Below are 23,257 nucleotides of genomic sequence, written 5' to 3'. Positions count from 1 at the left end.
AACCTGGAACAGCTGTACAAAGGTATATTTATTGATTGTTACACAAAGTTGTTTTTCAGGTAAAGTATTTCCTCATACCAGGGTCCCTATTCTAATTCATGTGTTTCTCTAAAGGAAAGCATCACATGCCCATGCTACTTTAGTCCTTATTGTGCACCATTTGCAGGACACAGTAATCCAAGAGCCTCAGGTGTGCCAGAAGTGTCTTGTGACCAAAGTCATGCAAAGGCTGTAACACCCCTTCAGAAAAACAATCCTATAAATCACAGAAAACAATCACTGTTTTTCACAATGATTCCTCAAGGTCAGAGTACTTCTAGAAAACAACTATTCAACTAACGTTTACCTAGATACAGTGACTCTCCTAGATTCCTACAACACTTGTTCCTTACCGCCTTCGCCTCTTCAGACCTTCCTCTCTCCACGGGACATGAGGCATTCTACATCTCTCTCTCTCCCACACCCCACCATCTACTTGATCACTATAATGACACCCATGGTGTCTTCTATTCGCCCAGGGCAAATGGCCCCAGGCAGGCTTCTGAGTGTCCATCACCTGCCCCGTCCTAACGGTGCTGAGAAAGCCATGTTAACTAATTTTTAACAGTTGATGAGCTTTCTGGTCTCTGAAGGCGAATTGGATCAGAAGATGGCTGCTTCCCTCCTGTGGCAGGCCTACTCCATTCTTGTAAGAGTTTGAGGAATCACGGGAATTGGTGGAGAAATGAAGGTGAATCTTTCCCCTAAAACACAAACTAATATATTAGCTGAAAAAGTACTTGGGTGTGGAGCTCAGCTCCCAGTTTTCTGCTTTTTCTACTTTACAAACACCATGGGAAAAAACTTGCATTTGATGAAACTGAAAAATCCCGGTGGCAGCAGGACAAGTTGCAGGGAAAGATTTCTTTGGAAAGCTAGAAACAAAGGAAGATGGAAACTGTCGTCAGGAAAGGCCCAATCATTCGGAGCAGCAGTGCTCAACCTATGGGTCACAACCCCCTTGGGGGTCAAATATCTTGCATATCAGATTCATAACATTAAGACTCATAACAGTAGCAAAATACAGTTATGAAGTAACAACCAACTAATTTTATGGTTGGGGGTCCCCACAACATGAGGAACTGTATTAAAGGGTCACAGCATTAGGAAGACTGAGAACCAGTGATAGGGATTAGAGGCAATTGTAGGTAGCTGTGGCTTATGTAGACTTATGCAGGCAGCTATGAGGAGGCATGGCAGGTAGTGGGCACTGTGGTCATTACAATTGTGAGTACTTTGCTCTTTGACACATGGGCAGCTGTGATCTGCAGGTCACTGGATGTTTTGTGCTTTGTGAGGTTAGAGAGAAGTTATTTAGCACCCAATCTTAGGACTCCTGTCTTTTTTTTTTTTTAACTGCATTTTCCAGGTTTATTCTGAAGTTAATTATTAAGACATAAAAGGTATCCTTTCATCAAAGAACAGGGAGAAAATATGAAAATTTGCCTTTCCCCCAGATTATCAATGGAGAGTTTCTTTCTCCAGGAGGCAAGGAGAGGTAGCCTCCGCAGAATAGTGTTTGAAGCTTTGGTGACTTCTCTTCTAACCATCAAAACTAATGACTTCGAATCAATTAAAAGCAAGAGAATCTCTCTGCATTTGGTCTTTTCTGGGTAGCACCAGAAGGATTTAGCAGAATGCTTGGGATCTTTGGGACCAATAAAAGCTTCTTATGTGAATGCAGAAACCCCATTGCTTACCAAGTGAGGTGGACACTTTCTGGTCCATTTCAGAACATCTCTGAGAATCTGATTCTAGGGGCCTGAGAAGTGTTTAAGAGGGACAGACAACTCTGTCAGGAAAAAAAAGACCTATTGCTGAGCTTGATTACAGATGTGATATTTGGTGTATCAACAGTCATAGTGTCCTGTGGTCTCAGGTGTTTTACAGGAGATGGACACAGATTCCCCTGCTGGGTCTCTGACCTGCCCTCTTCTTGGTATAGCTAGATGTGAAATCTGGTGAGGGTCAGGCCTCCAAGACTGATTTCCTACGGTTCACAATACCTTGTTTTGTTTCTACGTGTAGGTGGTTGTAAGAAACTACAATTTATTTTAGTACGTAATCCCATAAATAGCCATAGCAAGATGGGCAAGTGACACAGGGAGAAGATGAGGAGGTTATCCAGCAGTGCCCACCTTAACTGACAGCTGCAGAGCTCTGGGCAGCAAGCAGAGAGAGCATCTTAGGGTTTGCTTCTCTGCACAGGAAGTGGGCCCTGGATTAACCCAGCAGGGGCCACATCTCACTGACTAAATGCTTCTCCAAAGCGTTATTAGCTTTGGGGCACCTCCATGCCTGCAAACATGGGCACAGTTGTTTGCAGGGGCCAGAAAACAATCTGAGCAGGAGCTAATGACGTCACACGTCAGTGTGAACTTGTCAATGCTCAACAGATGATGAACAAATCCAAACACAGATAATCTTTAATCTGGTTCCTAATAAAGTCCTCATTTCCATCTGAACCATCATGAGCTTGGCTACTGTCCTCTTTTCTGTTAGTACCCACCTGTATCCCCCATAAACCCCACTCACTGCCCTCTGGGTTTCAACAGAACAGTTTTCCAAACATTTCCAAATTTCTTCTCAAACCAGTTAAAATTTCTTCTGAATCACATTATCAAAATTAGTCACAAAATGATCTACTTCCCAGTAACAATTTTACAACAAGTAACAGACTGTCCCAGGAAGGAAGGTTACAGGCTGCGATAAGCTGGAGAATCCTTGAAAATCTCAGAGCATCCTTGCAAATCTCAGAGCACTATAAAGACATAATGACTGATCTGCTGAAATTATTTCTATTCTATTTGCAGGAACCCTAATGGGGAAGGGCTGCACCATTGGCCAGAGTACAACCAGAAGGAAGGGTACCTGCAGATTGGAGCCCCAACACAGGCAGCCCAGAGGCTGAAAGACAATAAAGTGGCTTTCTGGACAGAGCTCAGTGACAAGAAGACAGCAAAGAGGCCAACAGTGGGGGGAGATGTTGAGTTCTGAGGCATCTTATTGTTCAGGCTGTAAATCTACAGGATATATTGTACAAAGACAGTAAAGGGTTATATTTTTCCTATTACCTCAGCTTGTAAAGAATTTGAAAAAAAATATTTGGTGGAGTCAAATCAGAGTTTGTTTCTTTCACTCGAGGTGAATCTACATACCTCAGAGAGGGACGGATGAAGAAAAAGGCACCATTATAAAAAGCTGTTCCACATGTGGCTGGCTGGATGTTCACCCTCAAATCTAGTGGAAGACAAGCACATTGGAGGATGCATGGGATAATGTTTTGTTAAACTTCCCTGGGGAGACATAAACAAGCATCTATTAGCCACTGATATGGCATTAAAGACAGAACAGAGAAACAATTCAACCCAGCTCTAGCTTAGTGAGCTGTTGACTTTATTTGGCTTATATATGGGTCACTTACTTGGTTACTTACAAAGAAGCTTCATCACCGAACAGTCCCACCCCAGCATGAATGAGAACTTCCCCATAGTTGTACAGATGGAGGCCTAACACCAGGTAACCTTCTGTATATTCTAGCACCTCCAGAAACAATATGTAGCTGGAGCAGAATTATAAATAGCTTGGAGGGTATTAAACAAGAGAGTGGCTGTAATCTCAGGTAAAAGTCTAAGGATGCTGCCCACCCCATCATCTATTTCTGTCCATATTACTACCTCCCAAGATTTCACAAAAAAACCATTAAGCTCCAAGGACTCAATGTGTCCTTTTTTCCCAGATCAAAATTCCAAACACTTATAATAATGTCCTCAAAACAAAACAGTCAAGTCCATCATAATAATACCTACCCTCTCCTGGTACCAACTTCTGTCTTAGCTTATTTTTATGTTGCTGTGAAAAAAACACTCTGACGAATTCTCTGTTTTGTATTGCCACTTTCCACCAAGTTCCTCCAGCAAGTCAGTTCTAGCGGTTTCTAGACCTTATGGTGAAATACAGTCCTATGAAAACTTGTTCCTGGTATGGATGCCTTTACTCACAATTTCAGTCAATTTGATAAATACATAAAATAAAGAACTTAGGAGAAAGAGCATTTATTTTTGTTCATGGTTTCTGAAGTCTTGGTCCATCATCATATGGAGGAGAGGGTCCAGCAGAGCAGCACACACCATGGTGGTCAGGATCACAGAGAATGCCCATGATACTTGGCTCTTCCTTTTTGGTGTATTTCATCAGGGGTCCCAGCTTGTGGGATACTGATACCTGCACTTAGGAAGTGTTATTCCCTCTTAGTTAGTCCTCTTTGAAAATTCTTTGATAGAAACACCCAAAAATAAGTTCCACTAATCTCCTTGGGTTTACTCAGTCCAACCAATCAGGTTGACAATGAGCGTTACCCATGACAATTCAGATTGACTCTCCTCTTAGGTAAATGGCTGGCAACAACTTTCCAGTATTCTTAGTGACATCTTTTCTGTGTTAGTCCTCTCCTTTGTTGTGCAGAGCTCTTGTAGATAATCCTATGCTCCAAGTCTTGCTGTTATTTCCTGAGTTATTGGAGTTTTATTCAAGAAGTCTTTGTGCCAAGTCTTGAATTGCTTCTCCTGTTTCCTTCCTGTGGTTAAAACTTTCGAGTATTACACCCCACCCAATTTTAAGTTGCTTTTCATACAAGGAAGAAGTGGGTATCTAGTTTTCATCTCCAAATCCATCTTCAAGTTTCCTTAGCCCCACCTATTTAAAATGATGTCTTTTCTATAATTTAATCAATCAGTTGTAGATGCATGAATTTGTTTCTGGCTTCTCCATTACACTATGTTTTAGATATTTGTTTGCATGCCAGGACCACACTGGTTTAATTACTAAGGTTATGTAGTGTGTATTAAAAATCTGGCTTGAACTCTTCTAGCATTACTCTCTTTATTTAAAGTTTCCCTGTCTATTCACTGTCTATTCTGTTTTCATATGATTTTTCAGAGTACATTTTGTAGATCTGTGAATAATGTCACTGGGATTTGTTTGGGGATTGCCCTGAATCTGTATATCCTGTTTTGTATGGTATAACCTTTTAAGCAATATCAGTTCTCTCTGTTTGTGAACATGAGAGGTCTCTGTATTTTCTAGTGTCTTCATAAAATTTTTTTCTTGGCTGTTTTATGATTTTCTCTGTAAAGCTCATTTATTTCTTTGGTTAAACTTACTCTTGGGTTAATTGTAGATTAGCTACTGATTTTTGCATATTAGTTTTATGTCTTGAAGATTTTCTTTTAATTTTTTTAATTAAAAAATGATTACATACAGAGATTTAGTTTCACTACTGCAATTCAAACTCAGTTCAAACTTCAAAAGGTCATACAACATAATCACATTGGTTTCATTCCCCCAGAAGAAAGGAATTTTTACTTTCTGCTGAGAAATCTATTGGTATAATAGATTTCTATTTATGGATTTGCCCTCATATCTCCTGCATTTCAAAGCATTCTTTCTGTGATTTGTACTTCGGAAATTTAACTATAATGTGCTGTGGAGGGTTTCTTCTTCTGCTCCTGTCTATTTAGAGTTATAAATACCTCTCTCTTTATGTGGATGTCCATGTATTTCCCAAGATTCAGGGATTTTGTCATTATTATCTTACTCATTTAGCTTTGTATACTTTAACCTGTATCTGACATCCTTCATTTATTCCAACTGTATGTAAGTTTGGTCTTTTGCATATTTATTTTGTCCTACTTCTTTGTTTATTTTTGAGACCATTTTTAGTTACATATCTCTAAAACATACATAACTTACAGGAAATTGTAAGCAGTAAAGTAGCACTACAGAAGTCAGATGAAATCAATCCTGACAACAGGATGAAGACTAAACTACATTGGAAGAGATGATGAGCAAATGAAAATCAAGAAAAATGATTGTTAAATCAGTGAGTAGTCAAACCTCTTCGTGAATAGAAGAGAAAGAAACAGACATAGACCACTCAAAACAACTAGAAGAAAAAGCAAAACAGCAGAACCCGTGCAGACTGCTTACAAACAGCCCTGGGTGTAAACAGTCTTAATTCTCCAATTAAAAGACACACATTAGCTGATTGTGTTTTTAAAAGTGGATCCAACAATTTGTTGCTGCTTGCAAGAAACTCACCTCACTGTGCCAGATATCCACAGCATAGAGGAAAAGTTGGGAAGTGATTGTCCAAGCAAATCGAATCTGAAAGCAAGCAAACGAAATTATAGTCATACCTAACTCAACAGACTTCAAGGCAAAATGAGCCAGAAGAAACAAAGACATATTAAGACAGAAACCCGTCACAAAAATACAATGATTGCAGATACTTGTTCACAGAATATTGGAGTACCAACACAATAGCAGTATTGTCAGGGGCATCAACACTGTAACAATACATGGGTGATTCAATAGTTCTTACCAGTAAGTTATCATCAAAAGAGTCCATAAATAGTAGAATTAAATTACATTATACATCATATTGAGTTCATAGAAATTTGCATAATATTCTATGCAAAAATGCAGCATTAACATTCATTTTATCAGCTTATATATTTTTCCAAAATAGATCATATTTTAAACAATAAAGCAAATCTTAGTAAACTCAAAAAATTAATTTATTATCAGACCATAATAAAATAAAACTATAAATTAATCATATAAAAGAAAACAAAGTACACCAGAAGAATGAACAGTACACTTTGGAGTGATCAGATGTTCACTGGAGAATTTGGAGGTTGAGGAAGGGATTACAATAGCATGAAAATAGAAATACAGCATACAAGACATTTGCAATAGAAGAAAAGTAGTACTAAAAGGGAAGTTAATACTACACGTGTCCACATTTTTTAAAAAGAAGTAAATATGCACCAAATGGGCTTAAGTTTATAGCACAGTCAACCCCAAAGCTGCAGAACATCCAACATTTTACCAGCTCACAGAACTTTTTCCAAAATGGATGAATTAAAGAGATTTAATTTTTGAAATAACTTTATTTTTTGAGATTATAATTGCCTTATTTCTCACTCCCCTGTCCTCCCTCTAAACCCCTTCTTGTATTCCACCTATTTCTTTTTCAAATTTATAGCTTCTTTAGATGTATGGGAGTGTTGTGTAGATGTATCTGCTGGGACAGGTCTTTACAACTCTGTATTTTGATGGGTTGTGATTTTCTGTTGTGGTCTCCATCTATTGCAAAGAGACATTAATTTGGTGAGGGGTAAAGCCTACACTTATCTGTGGGTATAAGGACAAATGTTCAGAGAGTGTTGTTAGTGGTTATGATAATTTAGTAAATTGGTGGTTGTAGATTCTCCTCAAAAAAAACACAACTAGTACTGAGTAGTTATCTAGTACCAGGCATTGTCTCCCTCTGGTTGAGCATGTATTAAATCCAATTAGAGAGTTGTTGGTTGCTGCCAAGGTATATATGCCACTACTGGACTCTTGGGGTTGTAGTGCCATGCTGTTTGTTGATGTGACTCATAGGCATCATATCTGGATAGGACTGTTGATTACTTCCCTCCTTTGGAAGCTTGTATGGCACCTTCTGGTACTATGAAAACTAGTCCTCAGGGAAGAGGCACACAGATCAGTTCCAGTTCAGAAGTTTCTGGGCCTTGTTTCTGAAGTGCGTGGTGTCTTCTGCAATAGAGACTTACGTCTACCTCTAGGGACCAACAAATGGCAATAGTAATAGGCTGCATGTTTGGGAACTCTCTTAGACTGCCCTGGACAACTCCAAAGAGGGCTTCTGCTGCCTGGCATTGGGATTTCTGTTAGCTGGTCTTTGGTTCTTGGAAGTAATGTCATCAGCCCAGATGAGAAAAGTTCATTAAAACTATTTATGTGTATATTTATACACTGAAGTATGTGCATTATAGGTTGTTTTAATATAAATAGTTGTATGATTCCTTGTGGCCTTTTTGCCATCCATGCCACTATTTTACCTCCCTCCCTTCTCCTGTATTTACCTCTCCCTCCACATTCCCTAGGAGCCCTCATTTTCCCATTTCCCCTATCACATCACTATATTCTACCATTCTAACATTCTCCTTTACCCTCTTCCCACTTCTGTATTTACCTCTCTCCTCCTCCCTAAGGAGCACCACCATTTTCCCATTTCCCCTAACAGATCACTTGTATTCTGCTATTCCCCTCTCAATTGCTCTCCAGCCCTCTATCCTGACAGTGGTCCCATTGTACTTTCCTGCTTTCTATAGTTTATACAGGCTATGTATGCACATTGGAAGATTTGGAGCTAGGAACCTCCAATGAGAGAAAACATGTGACATTTGCCTTTCTGGGTCTAGGTTACCTTATTCAATATGATCTAGTTCCAACCATTTACCTGCAAAATTCATGAATTAATTTTTCTTTACAGCTGAATAGTGTTCCATACTGTACGACATTTTCAGCATCCATTTGTCAGTTGAAGGACACTTAGGTTGTTTCCGTTTCCTAGCTATTGTGAGTCAAGCAGCAACGAACATGGCTGAGCAAGTATTTTTGAAGTACGATATTGAGTTCTTTGGGCACATGCCAGTGAGTGGTATAGCTGAGTCATACGGTAGATTTACTTTTAGCTTCTGGAGAATTCTCCTCACTGATTTCCATAGTTGCTACACCAGCTTGCAATCACACCAACAGTGAATGAGGGTCCCACACACACCAGTCCCCCACATCCCCTCCAGCATTTGTTGTCAGTTGTTCCATAGATTTTTGTCATTCTGACTGGGGTAAGATGAAATAGCAAAGTTGTTTTGATTTACATCTCCTTAATTGCTAGGGAGGTTTTTTCTGATCCTATTTATTTGGCATTTTGTGTGCCTCTTGTGTCAGGATGGGAATCAGTTTCTCAAGATTAGGGAAACATTTTTTCTATGATTTTATTGAAAATATTTTCTATTTTAACAGCATGAAACTATTCTCCTTCTTCTATGCCCATAAAATATAATTTTTGCCTTTGCATGGTGTCCCATAGACATGACATGGTCTGTTCATATACTTTCTAAATTGGACACTGGCCTTTAAATAATCCAATTACTCTCTCATGTCTCTAAGCCCTGATAAATATATCCTCCACATGATCCATTCTATTGATGAGAATTTCCAATGAAATTATTTGACCATGTTACTATATTTTTTCATTTTCCATTATTGTTTTTATTTGATTTTCTTTAGTGTTTTTTCTCTCTTTATTGAGTTACATAATAAGAAAGTTAATCAACTTTCTTATTCAGTTTATTATGTTCTGTTATAGATTGATTTCCCTTTGAATCATCTTTATCAATGTTCTTTTAATTGTGTATCTAAAATTTTGTCTAGGTTATTTCCATTGGGAGCTGTTACTAGAGGACTGGTAATTTTTGGAGGTCACAAGTTGTCTTGGTGTTTTTATCTTTCTTGTGTTCTTACACCAAGACCTGCCTGTCTAGGGTTAGATTTCTTAGCTAAGATAACGGATGTTTGTTACTGTTCTTGTTGATTGAGGCCACCTTTACACTTTCAGTGGAAGTGTTTGCAGTATTCAAGGAAGACTAAGTCATTGTAGAGTGGAGGCATCCATGTTCCACTTCTAGACTGTTGTTCAGGCCAACAGGTTCTGGCATATCTACTGAGTGTTGAGTCCTGTCTGCAGCTGCAGCTGCCATCCAGATGAACATTTTTACTAAGATAATGTAGAACAATCTCATTTCTCAGAAAGTTGAGCCACCAGAACTTTGTAAATCAAGGCAGTTTATGTACTTTGGGAAAGGTAAAATAAAGACAAAGAGGAATAAAGGGAAGACGGAAAATCAGCACAAACGTGGGGGACCAAGGTGGCCTGGTGTAATGACCTTAGGTGTTATATAATGAGGGTTGTAGAGAGGAACAAAAGATGCTTGGAGACTGGCTGTGGAACTGATTCTCAGTTGACCCCTTGAGCTCCTAGGGTGACCTGAAGTGAAGACTGAAGTCTCAGTGCGCTGCCTACCTCAGAGCGTGACTGAGAGTTGACATCAAACTGTGGGATGGTTTCCTGTCTCGAATGGTGAGTTAGAGATGGGGCTGAGATGTGGATGGATTCTCTAACTCAAAAATCTAACTTCAGGGTATTATTTTGTCTCTAGTACATTCTTGAATGACAGCAGATTTCACAGACGCAAACGCACAGGTGAGCAGAGAGTCATACAGCCTAAGTTTTCTCTTCCCTTTTCCTAAGAGGGACTAGAATGCTTGGGACAAAATTAGGACAATGAACACAGCAGGTCTGTCTCTTGAAGGAGGCCATATGTAAGTGCAGCTTCATCTCCTTTGTAGGAATCTCAAATGACATCCGCTCTTCTCTGCAAGAGCATTTCTCCAATGCCAGACCCCTAGCCTCTGCCTATGGCCTCAGAGTATCCCTTGTAGCTGAAGACCTAAGAAGGTCCAGAACAGGTTGAAAAAGAGGGAAGCAGAGTGACCACTTCTGTGCTGTACCTCCAGCGCTGGGTTGGCATTATGAACATGGCAGGTGAAGCCATCTGGAGAGAGTGATTAAAACTGGCTCTATACTGATATAGATATGTAAATACAACATCGATTATAAATGTTCATTTAAAAAAGTGAAGTGCAAATGTGAATTTAATAAGAAGTTGTAGATTTTCAACACTGTACACAAACTCCTTTGTTACAAATAAATATTTATGCTTCTAAAAAAATCTGGCTCTAAATCAAGAGTGTCTTTCTGGGGCTGGTAGCTAAGTGATCAAGCACTTGATTAAAATGAATGAGACCCTGGAATCTATCCCAGCAAAACACACACACACACACACACACACACACACACACCACACACACACACACACACACACACTCACACACTCGCACACACATCCCACACACGCGCATGCACACACACACATCTTTCAAAGGGAGGAAGGACACAAACAGTGGGTGGAAATTTTATCCATGCTGGACAGCAAGGCCACTAATAACTTTGCTTTAATGAGAGACTATCCTGCCAGTTCTTCTAAGAAAGAGCCACCTTTCTTTCCCTTTTGAGATAGGATGATCCTGCAAAGTCTCTTAACCACAAACATCAACAAGAAGGTTGGTGTAGATGCCAGTAGACATTGTCTGCTAAGGCACCCTGGATGGTGCCATTAACAAATTGCTTTTGTGTCTCCTGTGCTGATTGGGTTTTATCAACTTGACATAAACCCCCAACTCATCTGGAAAGAGGTAATCTCAACTAAAGAACTGTCTCTGTCAGATCTTGATAAATGTTTGATGTAGGAAGGCCAGACCACTGTGAGCAGTACCACCCTTGGGTGGGTGATCCTGAGTTGTAGAAGAAAGCAGGCTGAGCAAACCATGGAGGGCAAGCCAGTAAGCATTGTTACACCATGGGCTCTGCTTCAATTCCTGCCTCTAGGATCCTGCCTTAAGCTCTTGCCCTGACTTTCCTTCACGATGGACTCTAAAGTGTAAGATGAAATAAACCCTTTTTTCCCCGAGTTGCTTTCAATCATGGTGTTTTATCACAGCAGAAGAAATGAAACTAGGGGACTGGAGAGATGGCTCAGCCGTTAAGAGCACTGGCTGCTGTTCCAAAGGTCCTGAGTTCAATTCCCAGCAGCAACCATATGGTGGCAATCAACCATCCGTAATGAGATCTGGTGCCCTCTTCTGGCTTGCAGGCATACATGCAAGAAGAACACCGTATATATAAATTAAGAAATGAAACCAGAACAGTTCTCATCTTGATCTACTTAATCATTGTCCTGATCTTCTAAAGATGGATCCCCTTCATGGGGTACCTACGTCCTGAGAGAGACGGCTGTAAAGCCCCCTTCTTTTCAACTTCAATGATTGACTTACAAAAACATATGTGAAACACACAGATATTGACCCCAGGTCAAAGTCTGCATGGAATCCTTTTGAAGTTCTGAGGTTGAAGATAGAAAATCAAAGGAGACTCTGCAGTTACTGAATAACCATCATTAATCAATATCCACATTGGGTGACTTAATTTTCATAATACACTATTATAAATCAGACGGTTTATCATATATCATAGTTTCTCTTTATTTTTGCTATTATTTTACCCTTATAAAATATAGTGACACGTTATGGATGTTTACCTTGAATTTATTTCATGTTAACACATCTCTCCATTCATAAATGTACATAAAAGCCTCCTTTTGAATAAATTTGTTGAAGTAAAAACATGTAATGCATTTAAACAAAACTAATGATGTAAGTGGTATGTAGAAATGGGGATTACCTGAGAGAGAAAGGAAAGGTACTAGTATTTACATGGGAAAAAAGAGAAAATTAACTGAGGAGCAGATATGCTGTAAGGCATGTACATCTTTGGTTGCTAGAATACAGACGCTTAAAGGCAGCCAGAGGATTATTAAACTCTTTGAACTAGAAATCCTTGACTACAAAAGTCCACAGCAGAGTCCCAAGGTCAATGGCTAGGGTGGCTCTAGTCCAAGGTGGAGTCGTCAGTTGGCAGCCTGAGAGACACAATATCCTTTCCCACATCTCCAAGCCTTTTATTATTGTGTATGGCTAAGGCTTCACATCGGGATTTCATTCAGATTCTGACAACTTTCACAAAATAGAGGCAAGATGGCATTAAAATAAATACACACACAGTTTAAAATCTTTAGTGCGTGCTGAGAGTGCATTGGAAGCCGATTTAGATTCTATGCATGGTGAGCCATAGAGCGTGAGAAACGGTTTCTCATCTGGAACCACCCTTGATTTAAACCCTTCCAGAATAAATTAACAAAAGTAAGTGGTGGAGTCCAAGCCTGTGAAGTATTCTCCACCCCAATCCACCCCTAAGTAGTCGCAGGACTAACAGACAGTGCTGGGAAAGCTCCGTGGTGGATTGCTTGCTTTTGTATAAAGCCTGTTTTAACATGTCCAGTTTTTACAACCATTTAAATTAATGAGTATGAGCTGGCCTGTTGGGGGTTGTTGGAAGCCTCCAGAGACATCCATGCTGCCATGTCCTGTCAGCTTCTTAGGACTTGAGGTCATCTCTTAGGATCTTGCTTTCTACATAGAAAAATACAAGATGACAAAACCTAATCTGCTAACACAAACACAAAAAGAGACGAGTCCCTCCAGACACATTGGACTTATTGGGCAGCTCTAAGGTCTGTGTGGGGTTTTGTAGATAGAGCTTCACTGACCACTTCTGCAAAATCACCAGAAAGCAGGAACACCATCAGAAGCTGCTGCCAGAAGCAGGCAAGTTTTAGATGTGGCCCCTTCCCTTGGCTTGAGTCTCAAATGGGGCTGAAATTGAACATGTGTTGAACATAATCCATTCCTACATTTTATGTTTCCTTTAAAAAGTTCAAGATAGTTTTCATGACCTAAATGCCAGGGATGTTTGCCAGGTTTTAAAGGCCAGCCAGCTATGGTAAAGGCATAATAAATGTATGTGTGTGTTGCTAAACAATTGGACACTGTCCTGACTTCTTAGGACAACACTGGCATTACTCCATTGGGGCAGAGATAGGGGAGGGAACTTTAACTTTTCTCTAAAGACCAAATGTCTTTCCTGATAAAAGGGAAGACCCTACAATCTGGTCAATATTTTTCAGGGTAGATCATTCTCTTGAACTGATTCTAATTCTGCTACCAAGTCCTTGCCCTCAGTATAAGGCTCAACACCTTGCCAGTCAGCACATGAGTGCTAACGGGGATTCCTTTTTACATTTGGGGTCTCCAGAAATGTCATTGCAGGCAAAACTTCAGTCTTGGGGAAGAACTCGTGACTCCTGGGATTGTGGTGGGCTATTTGGGTGTTGGGACCCAGCTCTATTTATCGTGTTGACATTGGTCTAATCAGGACAAGAGTAGACTTGTCAAATGACCTTGGTGAGAAGAACACATTCTGCCTTTTCCAGCCACCTCTCCTAAGCCTTCAGCCCCCGCCCTCCCCCGTTGGCCATTTGAACTGAGGCTGTAATTGTTTACAATATCCATGTATTTTTCTTATGATAAGGCTGGCTGTTAGGACATCTTTCTAGTATATTAAGAAAGAGAAGTGGCTAGCAGCCACCACAGAGTGAAAGTTAACTGTCTCTGGTTATGTTCCTGCCTTTGAGCTGGAGTTTCTGTGGGATGTTAAGCATCTCCTTCTCATGGCTCACCCTTAGTTTCCACTAAACAGGTCTCACATTTTTCTACTGGGCTGCCAGAGAGATACATTACAGACTGGGTGGGTACAAAAGAGACACTGATTTCCTTACATTTCTGGAGGCTGGCTGTCCATGATCAAGAGGCAAACAGGGTTGGTTTTTGTTCAATTTGGATTTTCTTGGATAGAGTAGACTGCCTTTCCTTTCCCTTGCCTCCACACATGGTGGGCCTCCTATACACACTTACCCTTGATGTCTTTTGTGTTCACATTTTCTCTTACAATAGCACCCGTCACATTTGGAGTAGGCTCCATCTTAAAGCCCCATGTTATTATTATAACTATTTTAAAGGGTTGATATCCAATTACAGCCACATTATAATATTTGGGGAAAAACTTCAGCATGTAAATTCTAAGTGATACTTTCATTCATATCAAATACAAGGGTGAATTAACTGAGGTACCATAGACTCGCTGTCTTACTTTGAGTTTCTCCAAAGGCACCTTTGAGATAAGCCTTCATGTACAAGTCTATTTTGAAAGAGGGGCAGTGGTGGGGATAATAATGAATAATAACAAGAGACAGAGAAAGAGTTACTTATGATATTGGTTAGCCTAGTGGATAACCAGAGTTAATGCTGGCAGAAAATTCAGGGGAAAGAGCATGTAATTTCAATTACTGTAGCCAAGGTGGGGGGAATGGAAGTCTATACTCCAATTCCAAGCTGTCACTGGCTGAGAGCTACTCCAGTAGGAAACCCCTCAAAAGGGGTTGAGTTCCTGGCAGGTGGAAGTCATCTGAGAGTCATGGAATTATATGGCCTCAGGGTGCCAGCCAATCACTGACAGCATCTACCACAGCTTCTCATTCCAAGTTCTAGGAAAGGGGCTGTGAGATTTGTATTTGTGCCTAGGGAAGAGACTAGAGACCACATTGACAAAGTTCACTATGGTATTGTTCACAAACCTTTTGTGTTCTATCTGCTTTTGTTGAGTTAACTGCCCCCAAAGTTTTAATGGCTGAAACAGACATTTAGTTCTTGCTCACAGGAAGTAAAAAACATTATTGTAGATCATAGAGTATCTATTCTCCAGACACAGATGAGGAAATCAGGGTCCTTCTCTCTTGTTCCTTAGAGCCTGAGTCATTGCTCCTGGTTGGTTGTAGGGAAAGGCTGGTATGGAGAAGGCTGAGCTATCTCCTCACTGCACTAGCCTGAAGACAACCTGGCACTGGTTGTCAGTCCTACCCCATTGTCATGAACTAATTTAATATTTCCAGTTAAGTATGTGAAAGACTGAGCCAGATGAATCCTGGCTCCTGAAGGTTTCCCCAGAAATGTCTATGCTGGGAGACAGAGAACAGGAATATTGAGGGCTCTCCTGTCACCTAGTCATTGCCTCTTCATGGACTAGAGCTCCTGTCTATCCACCTACCCTCCTGATAGACCCACACAACATCCATTGCCCATCCCTACTGTGAGCCTGAAGGATACAGAAGAGATCAGTAGAAAGGCTAGGCAGATGTTTATTGAGGAAGGGTTATGGAGGTCATAGGAGGAGATACCCAAGCTGTCTCAAAGTTCAGTAATACATGTGCTCACCACCCCGCAAATGTGGTTTCTCCCAAACATTGACACCATGGCATAGTGGTTGAGGATATGGTTCTATGATCATAGGGTTTTCTCCATTATCAGTTGTTCATCTTACATGATGTGTTCTCTTGGGCAGTCCCTCAGCCACATTGAGCCTTGGATCCACTAACATGAATCATGGGGTTATTCTGAGCACTGATGTCCTACCTACAAAACCCCAGGCACAGGGTTTGACACACTGTATATTCTCAAGAAATATTTGCAAATGAATGCAAAGATGGATTTTTTTTGGACATTTCATTTAAATAGAATCACACACAGCCTTCGACTTTCATGTCTGGCTTCTTTCATTTAACATGTTTTTAGATTCTTCTACACTGTAGCATGTTTTTATGGCTCAGTAGTATTCTGTACTGTGGACTGTCAACTAATTGATTCATTGGTTGATAGACTTTGAGCTTTCCCTTTTTTGGCCATTATGAATAAGGTTGTTATGTGTACCAATTTTTCTATGGCCCATGTTTTCAGTCCCCTAGAACTGGAATTGCTGAGTCATGTTGGAATCAATGCTTATCTTCAATGAAGCTAATGAAAATTCTCCCAAAGCAGCTGTAACACTGGATGGATCTCTATTTTCTAGCATCTTCTTCAGTTTTATTCTTTATTTTTTTTTTTATCATAGAGGCCTTTTTGCTTCCTTGGGAGATGTACTTAAATCTTCATTAGAAAACTCTTAGATCTAATAAATACTTTCATCAAAGTTGTAGAACATGAAACCAACATATACAGCTCCGCAGTTTTCTATATACCAACTCTAACTCACTGAGATGGGGTCAGGAAAAACACCCCTTCTATTCTTAGTTTCTCCAGGACTTACAGTCTTGAACTTCCTTTTTGTTCGTCGTTGTTGTTGTTGTTGTTTGCACCTACCTTTAATTTATTTACATTTTGTGTTACATTTATTGATTTGAATATGCTGAAGTAACCTTGCATCTCTGAGATAAAACCAATTTGGTTAATGTATTCCTTTTAAATTGTTTTTAAAAGTTTATCTTTTAACTATTCGGTCTTTTTCATACCATATATTTTGATGCTTTTCCCTCTATAAGTTCCTCTCAGCTCTTCTTCACCTTTCTATCCACCCAATTTCATGTTTTCTCTTTCTCTCTCTTTTTCTCTCCCTCTTCCTCTCTCTCTCTCCATCTCTTTCTCTCTCTTCCTTTCTTTCTCTCCACTCTCCCTCTCCCCTCCCTCTCTCTTTCACACACACACAAATCTTTTGAGAGCCCCTATGAACCCAGGTTAGTTGGTTCTGTGGGTATTCTTACCATGTCCTTGGCACCACTGGGTCTTAAGATCCTTCTTCTTCCTCTTCTGTAGGATTCCCTGAGATCTGTTTAATATTTGACTGTGGGTCTCTACATGTTTCCATCAGTTGCTGAGTGAAGCCTCTGATGACAGTTTGGGTAAGCATATCAATTTATGTGGGTCTGTGGGTTGTAGCATGGATCTCCTTTACTTTATAGCTAATATCAACTTATGAGTGAATACATAGCATGTTTGTGTTTCTGGATCTGTGTTACTTCACTCAAAATGAGTTTGTCTAGTTCAGCCCATTTACCAGCAAATTTCCTGATGTCATTGTTTTTAACAGCTGAGTAACACTCCACTGTATAAATGTACCACATTTTCTTTATTTATTCTTTGGTTGGAGGACATCTAGGTTGTTTCCACTTTCTGGCTATTACAAATAAAGCTGCTATGAATATAGTTCAGGTGTCCTTGCTGTATGGTGGGGTGTCCTTTGGGTATATTCCCGGAAGTAGTATAGCTGGGTCTTGAGGTAGATTGATTCCCAGTTTTCTGAGAAACCACCATATTGATTTCCAAAGTGGCTGTACAAGTTTGCACTCCACCAGCAGTGAAGGAGTGTTCCCCTTGCTCTACATCCTCTCCAGCATGAGCTATCACTTGTGTTTTTTATCTTAGCCATTCTGACAGGTGTAAGATGGAATCTCAAATAACGAGGGATCCTGCATGGGACTGACCCAGGCCCTCTGCAAATATGTTACAGTTGTGTAACTTGGTCATTGTGTGAGATTCCTAACAATGAGAGCAGGACTGTCTCTTAGTGTGTTACCTGCTTTTGAGACCCATTCCTCCTACTGGATTGTCTCATCCAGCCTTAATAGGAGAGGAGGTACCCAATCTCACTGCTACTTGATATACCTGGCTGACTGATATCCATGGGAGGCCTGCCTGTATCTAAAGAGAAACAGTAGAGGAGTAGTAGATGGGGAGGAGGGGAGAGAACTTGGGAAGGAGAGGGAAGGGAACTTTTGATTGGGATGTAAAAACAAACAAAAAAACCAAAAATTCTTTTTATTTTCTTTTTAAATTCATTTTACCTTATGTGTATGAATGTGCTGCCTCTGTGTACATATGTGTATCACATGCATACCTCATACCTGAGATCAGAAGAGTGCATCAGATCCCCTGGAGCCTGACTTACACATGGTTGTGAGACATGAGGTGAGTGCTGGGAACCAAACCCAGGTCCTCTGCAAGAACAACAAATGTTCTTAACTGCTGAGCCATCTCTCCAGCCCTTTAATGTATTGTCGAATTCAGTTATAAATGTTTTATTGAGAGTTTTATATCTGTGGCAATAACTAGATCAGTCTATTGTTTTGTTATTGTCTCCTTACGTGTTTTGGGTGTCAAGGTCATATAACTTCATAGAATGAGTTTGGTAGTGTTCCCTCCTTGTCTGTTGTATGGAACAGAAATTAAGCACATGACAATGACTATGGGTGAGTTGTTTGGAAGGACAAATCATTATTCACTGTTAGTGGGAGTGTATTGATATAGCAGCTATGGAAATGAAAATAGAACGTCCTCAAAAGTTTAAAAATAGAACTTCTGTATGACCCAACTAAACTGCCCCAGATGTATGCCCCAAAGAGTATAAATCCTACCAATGTGATACCAATAATCCATGTTTATTTCTATAGTTCTCACAATTGCTAAGAAATGAGCCAGCCTAGATAATAGACATTTGGATGAAGAAAGTGAGGTACATTTACATAAGGGAATTTTATCTAATATAAAAAGAATGAAATCATAACATTTTCAGTAACAGCAGATAGAAATGAAGACCATTTTAAGTAAAACAAACTAGACTCAAAAAGATTTTTTAGATTTTAATGTTTATATTTTAGTATATACATTGTCAATTGGTCATGAAATATAGAATCCATGAAAGAAGGAGAGATGAGAGAGAAAAGAAACATGAAGTACAAAGGGGAACTGTTAGTGGGCAAAGGATGAGCTCACAGGAGCAGAGGGATGAAGAAGAAGAATGTCAATAATAACAAAGTCTGCATCAGACAACATAACAAAACCCACTGCTATGCAGGCTAACTTACAACTATTAAAAACAAAAATATGTTGTTCACTTATATAAGAACACCTATTTCCAAATCTCTCCTCTGAAAGGCTGTGAGTTCCTCGACCATGGCAGTACATGACAGAAGGCTAGACTGCTTGACAGGAATCTAAAGATAACTTAGGTTGAAAGAAAATGATGAAATTTAATATTTTTATCAAAATGAGATCTTAAATCTCTACCAGCCAACAGAAGCTGAGAGGTGTGTCCTCACTTCCCTGGGGATCAACTGTGTGGCTGTGAGGGGCTCTGAACTCCTCCAGCTTGATGTGAGGACCCCAAACCAAAAAGTCACCCTACCTAAAGGTGTCTGGAGAGCTGGTACCTGGGTTTGGGAAAGAACAGAGCACTGAGGTGAGGGCTACAGGGGCAGCTGCTTATGCAAGAAGCTGTTGGACCCGTTTGTGGGCTCCTGCAATCTAAGTGGAGAGTCCAAACAATTTAGATAAAGCCAGCAGGTGAACTCTGGGTGGGAGTGGCTGGGTGTAGCTGGGTGGGAGTGGTTTAGTGATCTCCTGGGAAACCTGCAGAGCTCTTTGGAATAGAAAGATTGTCCTTTCCTGGGATTATGCAACTGTTTGAGAGGAAGTTACCAAAAGTCTTCAGGATTGGGACAGGATCAGTCGCAGGTTGGAGACCCTGCTGTTCCCCCAAGCTTTCTACCATGTACCTCTGTGCTCTGATCCTGGTGACTCTTGCAGCTTTCGCAGCAGAGGGTGAGTCTTTTGTTTGTTTGTTTGTTTTGTAATACAAATATTGGGGTTTTGAGGGCACATTTCAAACCGTTCATATCTGGTAGAGGTGGGCAGAGGTGAGCATAGTGTAAAGCTGTGAAGTGCCCTGCTACAGTCTCCAGACAAGTAGCCCAGACCAGCTATTGGATGGAGTGGACACGCTGAGTCAGAGAAAGGCAAACACTCTGAGACCCAGAATCACATGATAGGTACAGAGGGCAATGAGCTAGCTCCAAGTATCACAAAGGGGATTAGGAAAGCTGTTTGTTTTCTCCTAAATTATCAGTCTACATTTTGCCTGATCATGGAAGGAAGCTTAGTAGAAAAATCTGGATCTTGGCTCGGTACTTCCAAACCATTTGTCTTCAGGCAAAGCACTCTGCTAGGTGAACTTGTGTTAGCCTGAAGAAGTGTTGACTCTAGTGCCTTCCCCAGTGGGGTCACTTTGAGGGTGCCTTAGGTGGTTCTCTGTAGGATGCTTAAGGTGGGCTTAGGCTGGAGGAGGAGTGGGAGAGCAGGAGATAAATGAGGGGGTGATTTACAATGAAGTGTGTAAGGGCTGAGGAGCTGGCTCACGTGGTAAAGCACTTGATTTTGAATCCCCAGAATCCACACAGAGCCAGTAGTGGTAGCATGCATCTGTAATCCCAGTCTTCCTATGCAAAAATGGGATGTGGAGACAGGAGAATTCCCAGAAGCTCATGGACCAGCTAGTCTAGCATACACCATGGCAAACAACAAAGGGGCTATATTTCATATAAGGCAGTGGGTGAGGGACGACGCTTAAGGTGATCCTCTGACTGCCACACGTGCACCACAGCATGCACACACCTTCACTTATGCATGCAAATGTATACTTACTTACACATACATCATTCATACACACATACCAAAATTATAATAAAATAAAATGGTGCTCATTAATAGGAAATTGGAGGTATGGTCAGGTCATCACATTAGAGATAATGGCCCGTAAAATAATACTTTGCCATTCTCAGCTCCCAAAGCAAGGGTTCATCATCGGGGTGGGGTGTGAAGAAAAGAAAGCAGCAGAGTCAGTAGGAGGTGGAAGGATGGACAAGCTACAGACAGGTGCTTCCTGGAAGTCTCTTCTGTAGGAATGGGTGAAGCCGTGTAAGTAGGTGTAGGACTGATTTAACACATTTCAAGGACTAACATATCATGTACTTCACAGTTCTTTGTGTATGCTTTTATGCTGATGCAGCTGTCTTTTGTTTTTTATTTTATTTTTCCTTTTTGGGTGTACTTCTATCTTGTTTTCCTGGTTTGGGGGCATTCATTGTTGTATTGGGTTTTTGTTTGTTCATTTGCTTTTCCTCTCTTTTGTTTTTTTGAGACAGGGTTTCTCTGTGTAGCTTTGGTACCTTTTCTGGAACTCACTCTTTAGCGCAGGCTGGCCTTGCAGAGATCCACCTGCCTCTGCCTCCAGAGTGCTGGGATTAAAGGCATGCACCACCACCACCACCACCCAGCTTTTGTTTGTTTGTTTTTGAGAACAAATTTAAAGTTGAGCAGGAAGGGGGAGGGGAGAGGAACTGCAAGGACTTGGGAAAGGGGAAGAATATGGTCAAAATATATTCAAATTTAAAAAATGTTTTAAGTAATACAGAAAGAAAAAAATTCAAGGGACTCTCGGTCACAGGTTGTCTTAGTTGTCTTGTGCATGGTTGTAAGTAACTATGGCAGGTAAGATGGTAGCCCACGGTGTGAGACATGAATGATGCCGCTGGGCTCTGGGTTTTATGCTCCCCAGGAACCACAGTTCCCACCGGGTCATGAAAGTCATATATGTCAAAGCTTCACACGAACAGACTAAATTCATGGTTGATACACCACTATATTGGACCTCCGTGTTTATCTGTGACATCTCAATTGAGAAACTGAGATTCATAGAGTCATGCGTACTCCTAACATCACCTTAATCTATCTGGGGCTCCTGAATCCAGAGCTGGTGTTTGGCTACCAGAACACTGACAGCCTAGTATCTGTTTAGATTTTATCTTCTCTCTATGCGTGTGACACTGTGAGAAGTCAAGAGCTGAGTGTATAACAAGGAAAGGAGCCAGGTTAGGAGTGGAGCATTCTTTGCTGCTGGTCACCCCATTTCCACCTGTGAAGAGTTACATAAGCTGTTTGTAAGCTTGTGTTGTTCTTCTGTGAAGTGGGCACATTTACAAGCAACTAGTAAAATTTCTTTGAGAAATAATTTAAAGGAACTGGAATGTGTTTCTAGCACACAGTGATTGCTCACAATGTCAATACATACACAATCAACACAGTGTAAGTGGGAACTACTGTAGGTGGCCTTGTTCATAACTCCCACCTTAGCCAAACTTTTTACTCTGAGAAGTTTGGTTTCTACCCATTCTGTCTCAGTGCAGGGTTGACGCTGAACTAACACTGAGATCTGTACAGACTTCCTTCACCTCTTTGAAGCACTCACTGTCTTTACCAACCTGTGCCCCTTCTCCCTGCATTTCTTCAGGGCTGTGACCTCATCCTGATGCCCTGTGGTAGACATTCTCCCCCCTGGCTGTGGCCCTCTGTGCATTCACACTCAGCCCTCCTGTCACTTCACAGTGGCCCGTAAGAGTAGCTGCACACATCCCTGCCACACACACAGACCCTTCACCTGCCTCTTACTGACTTTGGGTTCTGAGTGTTCCTGTCATACAACATCATCTTAGGACATCCTACCGTCTTCTCCACAGCCCCGGCCTTGCACTGATTCCCAGTCTTCTTTCTTTCACATGACCTTCACACTGGGCAGGAGTCAGTTCTTCCCTTTTCATTTCTATCTCTATATTTATTCATAACATTTTCTCTTAGTTACAAAAAGTAGTCAGTGTCTAGTACAAAGAAACTCACACTGTCATCATGCACAGGCATCCTAATACATAAGTTTTCCAGAAAGTTCTTCTCTAGGTGGCTTGATAATAATTAAAAACTAGGAAAGGAAGGAAGCATCAAATTTTCTTTAGTCACTTTCCATAAAGATTTTCCAGTGTTAATGGCTGTTCTTCATATAAACACATTAGACTTATGATGGCCTTGTGTCCTAATGACCTAATAATTATAAAGTAAGATAAAAGTTGTCAAAATATAATTTAAGTATATATAAGTGTCTTCAAAAAATTAAGTTAGTATTTTCTAGTAATTAACAGAAAACAACAACAAGAGACAACTTAAATTTCCACAATATTTAACTTCTAGATGCCATGTGTCCCAGACCCTTTTCTGTTCACTGTTTTCAGTACAGATAAAATGGGTTATTCTTCTGTTAGATGGAATCCTGCAATCATTTTCTATTCTGCCACATGTACAG

General features: G+C 40.5%; 1 protein-coding gene across 2 annotated transcripts in view; it reads left to right on the top strand.

Annotated features, from left to right (window-relative positions):
- LOC131910808 (carboxylesterase 1E) overlaps nucleotides 1–23,257 on the top strand; it is a 59,054-nt gene that overhangs the window by 8,182 nt on the left and 27,615 nt on the right. Inside the window, exon 1 of one of the 2 annotated variants that reach the window (XM_059262686.1) lies at nucleotides 19,737–19,893. The exons of the other annotated variant lie outside the window; for it this stretch is intronic. Within the exon in view, the coding sequence (XP_059118669.1) occupies nucleotides 19,746–19,893 (148 nt within the window). The 5' untranslated portion in view covers nucleotides 19,737–19,745. Of the gene's footprint in view, nucleotides 1–19,736; nucleotides 19,894–23,257 lie in introns of those variants that run through there. 2 annotated transcript variants of the gene reach the window in all.

Source organism: Peromyscus eremicus, chromosome 5, assembly GCF_949786415.1.
Source record: "Peromyscus eremicus chromosome 5, PerEre_H2_v1, whole genome shotgun sequence".
Classification (NCBI taxonomy): domain Eukaryota; kingdom Metazoa; phylum Chordata; class Mammalia; order Rodentia; family Cricetidae; genus Peromyscus; species Peromyscus eremicus.
This window is presented reverse-complemented; position numbering and strand designations above follow the sequence as displayed.